General features: G+C 30.3%; 1 protein-coding gene across 1 annotated transcript in view; it reads right to left on the bottom strand.

Annotated features, from left to right (window-relative positions):
• Positions 1 to 1,194: 1,194 nt before the first annotated feature.
• LOC106457348 (centaurin-gamma-1A-like) overlaps positions 1,195 to 12,195 on the bottom strand; it is a gene marked incomplete at its 3' end in the record, with an annotated part of 103,891 nt that continues 92,890 nt past the window's right edge. The window contains exons 8-13 of the mRNA XM_022383248.1: positions 11,611 to 11,811; positions 8,579 to 8,656; positions 7,918 to 8,022; positions 7,119 to 7,281; positions 2,531 to 2,704; positions 1,195 to 1,341 (exon numbers count right to left, since the gene is read on the bottom strand). Coding sequence (XP_022238956.1) covers positions 1,195 to 1,341; positions 2,531 to 2,704; positions 7,119 to 7,281; positions 7,918 to 8,022; positions 8,579 to 8,656; positions 11,611 to 11,811 — 868 coding nt within the window. The remainder of the gene's footprint in view (positions 1,342 to 2,530; positions 2,705 to 7,118; positions 7,282 to 7,917; positions 8,023 to 8,578; positions 8,657 to 11,610; positions 11,812 to 12,195) is intronic.

The raw sequence follows: 12,195 nt of genomic DNA, 5'->3' as shown, positions 1-12,195 counted from the left end.
TTTCGTCAGAACGAAGTTACGGAAAGTTAATTAACAAACGGAGACGTAACAGTATCTTGACTTTGGACTCTTATTTAACAATCTCCTGAAACAAGACCATTTGAAGATAAATGAATTAAGTTGAATTACAACTGTATTGTCAAAAAAGAAACTTATTTGAACATTTAATTTTTTTAAATGTATTTCATATGTGAAGCAATCTAATGAATTCAATAACAGGAAAAAAAAAGAACTTTAATAACTGAAAACAACTTGTAAAATGAAGAGAAGGAGGCTGAAAAATAGATAATTATCTCAGTGCTGGATATGCACAACATTAAAAGTTATTCAACAATACATATATACAACAAAGTTTGTAGTACTACTGCATTGTTGACTAGTTTTCTTGCTGTAAAATGTACATAAAGTCTGGGCAAGATGAGCTTACAAACTCAAACTGAACTAATTTAAAATGATATAGCCTGAGGAGACCCATAACCTGCATACTGATAACTTCTTATAATATAGAAAATTACAGAACATCTTTCCAACTTTATTAGAGATCTTGAAGTGTTTTGTATAAGTATTAAAATGCTTGCATTGGTATCAGTTTTACCATCATGTATTACCTAAACAATTATAAGTATATGATTATGCATACATGGAAAACAGCCCATCCTTTCTCTTCATGAAGAAATTAAATATTGAAACTAATATATAGATTCATAATTCTAAAATCCTTTGTACTTTAAAAAATTACTCTTCAACAAAATAGTTTTGAATACCAGACAACCATTCTAATTCCTACTGACACAGAGTAACCTGCAAAATCCTTAAAAATGTTTTAAAAAACATCCATGACTTCTTGTAAAACTTAATCATTTTGTTTAGATAAACTACAATTATTTAAGTCTTTAGTTTTTATTTCTTTTGCTGGTTGAACGGAAGATTAAGAATAAACTGTCATAGAGACAGAACTAGGTCACTTAAAGTGTGAACCAATGACTTCAGGGATAATTCTAATATAAACAGCCCTCCCTACTCAAACTGCAATTCTTCAAAACTACAACAAATGTGAAACAGAAATTCCAATGTAAGCATCAAATCTTAATATCCTGTTATTTGAAGCAAACAGTTGCTGTTATCTTTAGTTCATATTATTATACACATTCTTCCTCAATATTAAAAAAAACAACCCTATATGTACAAACTAACCATCAAGAGATTCAAGATTCTTTCCCCCACTGCTCTTCATTCTTCTGTGTCGTTTCTTGATATTGGGAGTGTCTAGTTTTCCCAAAAGAGGATTAGTACTAGGAATTCCAGATATATACTGTCCATCACTCCCATTTACTGCACCTACTGAAACAAAGAGCATAAAGCAGCAGCAAAAAAATTGTACTTCTGTAAACTAAAGTGGTTTATCCATCAACATTATAAATAACTGGTCAAAACTTTTTCTTTCATAGAAAAGATTTTAGCATTTCATTCAAAAAAAAGGTTATAAAAAATTGAAACAATCAATTAGCAGCTACACAGAACCTATAGTTTTCCCTTTTTACAAAAAGTGTATAAATATAATAGTTAAAGATATATTTTAAGCACCAGTGTAAAATGTTTCAGACACTATTTTTCTGTACTGTAACACTAGCTCCATGCCTACATTTAAAGTGATCAAGAAAATTAATACTTTCATAGCACAAAGCATTTTCCTATTCAGCATCATGAAGACTAGCACTACAACAGCATTTTAACTTTAGAGCCAATAAGTCTACACCTAGTGTTTCACAAACCAAAATCAATGTTTAAAATGATTAACTGGGAATTAAATGAAAATACCTTTTACAATACAATACTAAGTTGTACATTCACAAACAGAAAGAAATTCTCTATTTTATTACTATATTTTTGCAGAGGCTCTCCTTCCTTGATCTTTAACGAAGGTAGAGTTCGTTCTAAATAACTTGCTTTCAGGAAACTGACAAACAGAACTACAGAAACAACTGGGTGAATTTAAACAAAATAAAGAAAGAAAACTATAAACTACAATAAATAAGTACATGAGAATTACTATGTACAAAGTAAATTTACTAAAAAAAACTAAATTTTAATTGCAGTGGTTTAGCTACAAGAATGAAAACCGTATGAAAAATATTACTCAGTTCTGTCTTACAACACAACTATTACATAACACTGTTCTGCACATGGATACTGGTGTCTTATAAAAATCAAACAGAGTAAGCCTCCATTTATTTAAAGCTAAAATGTGCAAAAATGTGAGTATAAAATAACTTAAGGTATGCAGTTATACAGTCATATCAAGATATAAAGAAAAGTAACAGAAAAACAAAAGTATCACTATAACAAACAATAAACTGTGCCAAGTATGAGCATGTTTATTGGGTTGTGGAACATACAATAATTTATAATGAAATGCAAAGTATCCAAAAAAGACAAAGTTAATATAAAAGCATAACACATTTCTGTGTTTTTGCAGATTAAACCAATATATGTTTGTATATTTCAAAATGCACACAAATGGACTTCTTACCTGATGTGATTGGATGATTGGAAATCACTACAGCATCATCACAATTACTGGATAATGAACCTGACCTGCGACTCTGGCGATCTCGTACCAAGTCAAATGCTGAAGCTAACAATGCTTCCCGATCTTGAGTGATAGATTTGGAGAAAGCCAAAAAAGGAGAACATTGGTATGTGCCTGTTGGTGGTGGTAGAAAAATGGCATGGTGCGTGGTAAACTCTGTACATGTTGAAACTAACTATCAGCCGACACTAACGCTAACTATCATTCATAATTTAAATTCAGATCCTTACATCACATGAACCAGTGTGTAATAACCTATTAAATCTTGACATCTGCTATAACATCATAGTTTGATGGATATAAACAGCTGATGATAATCATACGTATATTTTAATTCATATAACTCTTGACAAAAACAATTCAAAGTACTGAAGCCCTTCACACCTTAACTAAATAAAATAAACTACAGTCTTCACTCACTTAAATATCTATCCTTCACAGGCCTAATACTTTATAACTTCCATACATTCTGAAAACTTAAATTCCACTTTCTAAAAGTGCTATTACTATACTTAACTGGTAAAAAGTGTTAAAATAACTAAATATTAAAAGTCAAAGCAACTATAACTACAAAACACTCAGAAATTAAAGAAAACAATTCATAAAAAATGTGCTTGGTAATTATCTAGTAAATTATCAATATTTTTATTCATGTGACAAACTTTCCTCTACTAATTTGCTACTTATCGATAATTCTACAATATATATATATCTTCTTAACAACCGTATACTGAAGTGTTACATGCGGAAAAAGATAGTGTCAATTTATATTTTATGTATGTATGGAAACATCTTGCATCTTAACTGGACACGTTTCAAAGTTATGTAAAATGTGATCATGGATTAATTATTGCAGCTGCATAAAAAGGCCATTACTATGGATGCCTTTATCCAACTATATTTCCAACTTTAGAAACAACTTATAAACACACAATTAGTTTGTACTTAGTTCATTAAAACGAATGAAAATTAAATTGTTTAAAATTACAATTTACCCAATGCTTTAAAATGTTTTTGTTCAATATCTTTCTTTTGCAGAGAGTTTTGATGGAAGTATCCTAAAAAGTATCATATGATAAAGTTACTATTTTCTCACGGAAAGTACAAGTAGAACTCTCAAGTGCTAGTTAGGTATAGTTGAAATGCTTTTAGACCCTTTCTTAACTGGAAACCTGTACCAGAGCAGTGGAGAATGATGTAATTTAACTATTATTAATCTTATTGTGATGAAACATTACATACATATATTACCACTAATTATTAATATTACCTAATGATATGATAATGCTGACATGCACTAACCTGGCATCTGTGTAAATATTTGTTAGAGTTTATACCATACAGGAACTTATCAACTGTGTACAAGTTTGTTGGAGTTTATACCATACAGCAACTTAACAACTATGAACAATTTTGTTAGAGTTTATACCATACACCAACTTATCAACTGTGTACAAGTTTGTTTGTGTTTATACCATACACCAACTTATCAACTGTGTACAAGTTTGTTTGTGTTTATACCAAACACCAACTTATCAACTGTGTACAAGTTTGTTTGTGTTTATACCAAACACCAACTTATCAACTGTGTACAAGTTTGTTGGAGTTTATACCATACACCAACTTATCAACTGTGTACAAGTTTGTTGGAGTTTATACCATGCATTAACCTGTGAAATACTAGTTTATTGGTGTTTATACCATACACCAACTTATCAGCTGTGTATAAGTTTGTTGGAGTTTATACCATCAATATGTTTATCATTTAATTTTTTTTTCTTAATGCATTAAATGCACTTTAACACACAATTACTTTTATATAATTATACTCAATAAGACAATTTAAATCAAGTAACAAATAATTTCTATTTGGTTTATAATGCCATATCAGTTAGATATTCAATCACAGTTTTAACAATGTCACCTTATTACAAGAAATAAATATTGTATTTTAATACTATCACCCTTTCATGAGGAGTATAGTGTTTTAACACTGTTACCCTATCACAAGGAATATGTATTGTGCTTTATCAATGTCACCCTATCACAAGGAATATGTATTGTGTTTTAATATTGTCACCCTATCACAAGGAATATGTATTGTGTTTTAATATTGGCACCCTATCACAAGGAATATAAAGTGTTTTAATATTGTCACCCTATCACAAGGAATATGTATTGTGTTTTAATATTGTCACCCTATCACAAGGAATATGTATTGTGTTTTAACACTGTCAACCTATCACGTGTATATATTGTGCTTTAATACTGTCAGCCTATCACAAGGATTATATATTGTTTTAACACTGTTACCCTATCACGAGGAGTATATGTTATGTTTTAAAAGTGTCACTCTATTGTGAAGAGTATAATATTGTGTTTTAACACTTTCACCCAATATATTGTGGAGGCTATAAAACAGCATTTTGACAATGGTATATTAATGAAAAAAATACAAAAAATTCTGGCAATATCACATTCTTGAATCTCTTTCTAAGCATAGTTCTTCTAGTCAGGGACTAGTTTTCCTTGTAGAATCTCTTTCTAAGCATAGTTCTTCTAGTCAGGGACTAGTTTTCCTTGTTGAATATCTTTCTAAGCTTAGTTCTTGTAGTAAAGGACTAGTTCTCCTTCATGAGCTTCTTTGTAAGCATAACTCTCGTAGTGAGGAGCTAGTTTTTCCTTGATAATTCTCTTCCTAAACATAGTTCTTGCAAACAGGGACTAGTTTTACTTGTTATGCTTCTGTTTAAACGATGTCTGTATAGTCAAGGACTAGTTTTCCTTGTTGTACATCTTTCTAAACATAGTTTATATATATATATATCTTATTTGAAAAGCTAATCATAGAGTTTAAACAGGCTAGTTATTTCAGTTTGAGTACATTTCTTCCAAGGTCTTCTTGTACACAAGTTATAAGATTTTGTTCTTTTAAAGTAAATAAAAACATTAAGATTAAAATTAAGCTGAAAACTGAGACAAGAGATACGATAAATATTAACTATGATATAACTTCTTTATCATAATATTATTATTGTTTATATTGCTAGACACATAGTATCAAAGACAATTTTAGCGTATTCTTTTATAAGTTGTTTAGTTTTTACTCCAAAGTTATGTACTGTAGCTCACATATTTTCACATAGTCACAGAAAATTTTACAGTAGCATTTTGTAACTATTAGGTAGGTATTATACATAATAGGTACATTTGATTAATTTACTTCATAAATCATTTTATCTACTTTAGAGAAAACTGCAAAGTAAAATAGGAAAAATACTTTAAAATAAAATTAATTTCTACAAAAACAATTTAAAAAAATTAAAAATAATTTCAGTAATTTATTGTCATCCAAGAAGCATCACAAAAAGTTTATCCCAATATTCTTGTCAAAAGCAACCATACCAACATGAAAAGTCAACTAAAGCCAAAATGTTTTCTAACTAAAGTCTTAAAAAAAAAAAGAAAAAAGAAATACATAATACTTTTAAAACAGATTGAAATTACATATATAAAAAAAAACATGAAAAATTTATGCTATAAAACTAGCAATGAAAATTAGATCTTAAGTCACAAATAAAGTTTTTGATAGTCTCAAATAAGCCTGATTGACACATTTGTTGCTAACCTTCCTCCTTTCAGCCAATTGGTTTGGACATTCTTTTTTTTACAGAATAAAATCAGAAACAGGAAAAAAAATTACAAAAGTAAGCAAAAACTATATCACTGAAAATGCTTCAAGAATCTAATTTCAAAGTTAATTTAACCATTATTATTTTACGACCTTAAATCACAAAAGTCATTTGATTTCCCAGATTATGTCACCTATGACCATCATTTGATTTTACAAGTTAATACATACACACACACACACACACCAAAGTTTTTTTGTATTACTTCAAATATCACCAACATATTCTGATATTTTAGTTAATTAGCAGTTTATTTAAGTTTAATTTCTGTTATCATAACCACCACATTTTCTCTAGTTCATTCTTATATTCTTCCAAAACTATTACATTTGAAATTATACTACCAACACCACTATCACATTGTTCAGGTTACTTAATCTTCTATCCAGAGAAGGTTTTTTACATTCTTTTTTATACCTAAACAACTATATTTTCAGGTTGTTTTATTTAGTATCATCATCATAGAAGTTTAATTACCACCACCACCACCAAGTTTTTGAATTTTTAGCTCACTACCACCACCATCAGGTTCTATGTTATTTTATCCACCACCATATTTCTAGGTTAACTCACCTACCACCACCACCAAGTTTTTGAATTTTTAGCTCACTGCCACCAACATCAGGTTATATGTTATTTTATCCACCACCACATTTCTAGGTTAACTCACCTACCACCACCATCATGATATTTGTTAGGCTATTTCAGCTACTTCCATCACCAAATCTTAAATGAAAGATTCAACATACCCAGAAGAAGTTTGACTTCTGATGAGAATTCATGCAAAACTAGACAATTCACATAGCCATTAAGAACAAAATGGCTGATAATATTACCTCCAGTAAAAGAAATACCACTCAGTTCAGAACTTAAGTCATTCATTTGGTTTGATGATGATGTTGATGGAAGCTGCCTTGAGCCTCTGGGTTTCTGGCCTGGAATTTTCACTGTTGTGTGCATCAGAGGGATTTCCTTTCCATGGACATCATCCATATAATCCTACAAATTCAATCAATATAATAGTATTCCCCAAATGTGTTTCGTTGCTGTAAACATCAATCATGACTATACAAGCAAGTCTTAATTTCATATCCAAGGTACAAATAGCTCTATTAAAAATATAACTGTTTGGTTAAAAATTTGCTACTCTCACACAACTAAGGTAAATGTCTAAATCAAAATCTCATTGTTTTATTGCCTAACAAAATGATCATTCACCAAACGAGAAGATTAAAATGTTTTTACACTAAAACATGGTAATCGATGATAAAATTTACAGATGATAATTCTTTTATATTATCCACATTCTAACTAATAATCTATAAGCTATTTGTCTTCATTTATCCCTTTATTTACTGAAATATCACTGTTTTCGGTGAAACATAATGAATTTTTTCTCTCAGTAATATACTCCATTGATGAGAAACTAATTATCTTTGCCACACACAATCTTATACTAAAACCAATAAGTTAAACAATTTCTTGTGTTAAAAGCCATAAAGTTATAGAGAATCAATTTATATAAGCTACGCTCCCTAATAAATGTATTTTTGATAAATACTAGCAAGCAAAAATTAGTCTTATTTTTATAAATTAACATGAAGACCAATCAAAAACCATAAAACACTTGCTTACATGAAGACTAGGGTGATAAGTCAACCTTCCATCACTTGTTAATGTTACATACTTTTTTTTCCATTCTTTGTTTAAGGCTTTGCTACTTCTTTTGTACAAGTAACCCTGAAAAACAAAAAACTGAGGTAACAGCAACTCAACAAATAATACATTAAATGTAGAAAATAAATGTAATAACACAGTAAAAATTCTCATTAAAATAGAACACCCAAAATAAACTAAAAATATCCAGTTTAAAGAAGTATGCTACAAAATCTTACTTTCTAGCATATCTGAAGACTTACTTATTTATACAGCTCCTTTCAAATACATAATTGGAATACTGACTCAGATACAGATAGCATAGGATTATCAGCTACCAGTACTAAAATATAACTACCAGTTAATAACATTCTTTTTAGTTACAGATAAGACTAATTACTGTATAGAAAGTATTAAACCACTTCAAAATATTTTATTTCTAACAAGGTAAACTTCACTTTAATTGTGTTTTCATACTATTTCTATATGCACTGGTATTCTAAAGTTTATGGAAATATGAGAAGCTTTAATCTCCTACTGTCATTTCCACATGTTAGCAAGTACATAATCATCCCATTTCAATTTAAAATAACACTAAGCACTTTCTTTTGCTACAATAATATGTAAAAAAAAATTGTACCTGTTTTAATGGAATTATTCTTCCACTTCCAACTTCTCCATTCTTGGTTTTTTTCTCTTCTTCTCCTTTCTTCAATGGCTAAAATTGTTTATTTAAATCAGCTTGTAAAAACGTTTGGAAAAGACTTCAAACACTAGTTTTTGTATTACCAAACAGAGAAGGATAGAATCAAGAAACATTCTTATACACTTAAATTGTCAGTAATTAAACATGCTGAGTCGAAACTGATACAAGCAATCTAGAAACTTTTAAGACTGAATTATTTTCTATATAACTTACATACTCTGAATCATATTTATAGTTACCTTAAGTTCAACAATGAAGAAGTTACCATATAACTTAATAAGTCCAACTATTCAAGGAGACCCTACATAACAGTATCAGCTGAGGACTGAGAATTTAGCATCGTAATTCTACTGTACTTCAAATGAAGATTTAAGGAAGTATTCCTCATCTTGAACATTTGATAAATGGAAACAACATTGAACAAGGTGATTTTATTAATTCTGAGTTTGATAAGAAAAAGTTGGGAAATTTTAAGAATGACAAGGCTCCTGGACCAGATAATATTTCCCCGAGAGTTTTGAAGGAGGTTAAGGATTGTACATGTGAACCACTTGCTACTATTCTTTGCAAGTCCTTAAATAATGGGCAGGTGCCAAAGAATTGGAAGTTTGCTAATGTTACTCCTCTTTTCAAGAAAGGTGATAAAAATTGTACTAGTAATTATAGACCTATTAGTCTTACATTAGTTGTGGGAAAAGTTTTGGAAAGTCTGATAAAAGATGTTTTCCAAAGTCGTTTAACAAAGTTTATAATTTTATTGTACAGTCAACCTGGTTTCTCTAAGAGAAAATCTTGCCTTACAAATATTTTCCCATTTTTTGAAAAAGATACTGCTTATGTAGATGACAGTAAGGGTGTAGTTTTGGTGTATCTAGATTTTCAGAAAGTACTTGACAAGGTGCCACACAAAAAAAGCTTGTAAAAAATTATTTCTGTTGATGTGGAGGATAAGTTAACCAATTGCATAGAAGAGTGACTGGATGGAAGAAAGCAGAAGGTTGTTATAAATGGAATTCAATCAAATTGGATTAATGTTGCAAGTGGGAACCTCATGGCTCAATCTTAGTACCTTTTCTCTTTTTGATTTACATCAATGACATAGATAAAGGAATGATAAATAAGTTACTTAAATTTGTTGATGATATTAAGGTCTTTGGTGTTGCTAGCTGTGAAGAGGATGTTGCTGCTTTACAAAGTGGTTTAGATCTGGAATGGATGGAAACCGTCTGTTGTAAAAACACAAGTGTAGAGGACGAAATTTTGAAAGTCTTCTGTCTTTCATCTTTATTATGGGCCAGCGTCTCTCAACAAGATCAACAACTACAACAAAAATTTTACCAAGCTTGCACACTGTACTAATCACCTTACCTTCTTGCAATGCTGTAGAGATTCAAATGTTATCCCAAACTTTCTAGTACTTGAAGAAATTACTCTTGCTAGAACAACAAAGATCAAAAAAGTCTTCAACAATACCAGTAGACATCTCCTAAGATTAAATATAGAAGAAAACAGACAAAAAAAGCAACACCTGAGCAAGACAACTGGAACACAATATTCTGAACTTCAGATTTTCACCATGAATACATACACATTGGACATCTTAAACCTTTACACCAAATGCTATACATCAAACCTGGAAGACATCAAGAGGAATCAAGTCCAAAAATTTAACAGACCCAAGAAAGATAATCCTACTACTACCAACATAGTTCACAACTTCAGTCCAAGACCACTAAGTCATACAGAAAATAAAATTCTTAACCTATGACTAAACAAATGGTTGAACAATTCTGACATCAAATTTACTCCATCCTCGGGAATGCTAAGAAACCAAAACCTAAGATCACTAAACAGAAATGTAATGGACCTGAAGATGAAAGAGAGAAGGATTTCCAAATGTTGTCCTCTACACTTGTGTTTCTACAACAGGTAGTTGCCATCCATGCAACTAAATTTTATCATGAATACTCTGCCTAAATAATTTATCAAAGGATTTAGATCATTTAGTGAATTGGGCAAATAAATAGCAGATGGGTTTTAACTATAATAAATGTAAGACAGTGCATGTGGGTTATCATAATTTGAATTGTAAGTATAATTTGGATGGGAATAACTTTAACAGTGTCATGAAAGAAAGGGTTCTGGGTGTAATGGTTGATCACTCTTTTAAGCCTTCCAAGGCAAATAAGGTAAGGTAAATAGGATTTTAGGCTGTATCTACAGAAATACTGAATACAAGTCTAAAGTGGTTATAATTTCATTGTGTAGGTCACTGGTTAGGCCACATTTGGAGTATTGTGCTCAATCTTGAGGTCATTACCTTAGAAGAAGGGACACTGAATTGTTGGAAAAGGTTTAGAGGAGGGTCACTAGGATGGTGCTTTGGATGGAGGGGTTGTTATATGAGAAGAGATTAAGATCTCTGAAATTATTTATCTTGATAAAAACAAAAGTTAGAGGGGATCTGATTGAGGTATTTAAGATTGTAAAAGGAACAGATAGTGTTGATGCATCATCCTTTTTCATACTTAAAGGCAAAGAATAGTATGTCTAGGGGACACAAATATAAATTCTGACAAGGTAGATGTCATGTTTAGCTAAGAAAGTTTTATTTTTCTGACAGAGTGGTTGGCCTCTGGATGTTGTGGAGGCAGTAGATTTAATTGAGTTTATGAGAAAGCTTGATAACTGTATGAATGATAAGGGCTGGCTTTATGGATTTTTTAAATATATATATTTATTTAATAGTTTTAGAGGATGGGATAGCCAAGATGGACTAATAGGTCCTTTGTTATCCCCTAAACATTATGTTATGTTATTATGTTTTTAAGAACAGATAGAGGTAAAAAACTTAAAGAGAACGTATCACACATAAAGTATGCAACTCAAATTTGGAATTTAGTCAAAATATAGATTAAAAATCAAATTTTTGTTTTAAAAAAAGACTATTAAAAATGAAAGCTAACAGTGAACAGATTTGAACGTCTTCTGTTCTTCCGAGAGGTTGTTGGAGTTGAACTTGGTGTTGGTAAATCCTTGTCCTTAGAAGTGGATGTAGGAGGCAAAGCAACCTCTGTCAAAAGATGATCTGGATCTTCAATCCTGAAATCCTTCAGTACAGGGACTCCACTAGAAGCATCCTGACTTCTTTGTCTCATACTCACATCCTATAAATGACACTGCTCCATTAATATCTACATAGTAATTACAATTTAACAAACTAAATAAAAAGAATGACTATTATTCTGATTAAGTGAACCATATAATAAAATTAAAGAAAAAGTTCAATAAGAAAACTCAAATGCACTAAATTTTATTTTTCTTAGAAGAGAGCATAAACAGATTTATTTAAATTTCTAGTAATCCATCATACTTTCCCTTCTATATATACAGGATGAATAGGGATCAAAAGTATGGAATATTACTTAGGCATGTATGAACCAACAGAAGTCTTTAATACTCCTTTGTACAAGTATTGATATCTATATATATATATATATATATATATATATATAACTAACGTTACCTCCTACTACTACTTAACTACTAAC

The sequence above is a fragment of the Limulus polyphemus genome, unplaced genomic scaffold (genome assembly GCF_000517525.1).
Source record: "Limulus polyphemus unplaced genomic scaffold, Limulus_polyphemus-2.1.2 Scaffold320, whole genome shotgun sequence".
Lineage (NCBI taxonomy): Eukaryota > Metazoa > Arthropoda > Merostomata > Xiphosura > Limulidae > Limulus > Limulus polyphemus.
The sequence above is the reverse complement of the archived record's forward strand: the minus strand, read 5'-3'. Positions and strand labels throughout refer to the sequence as shown.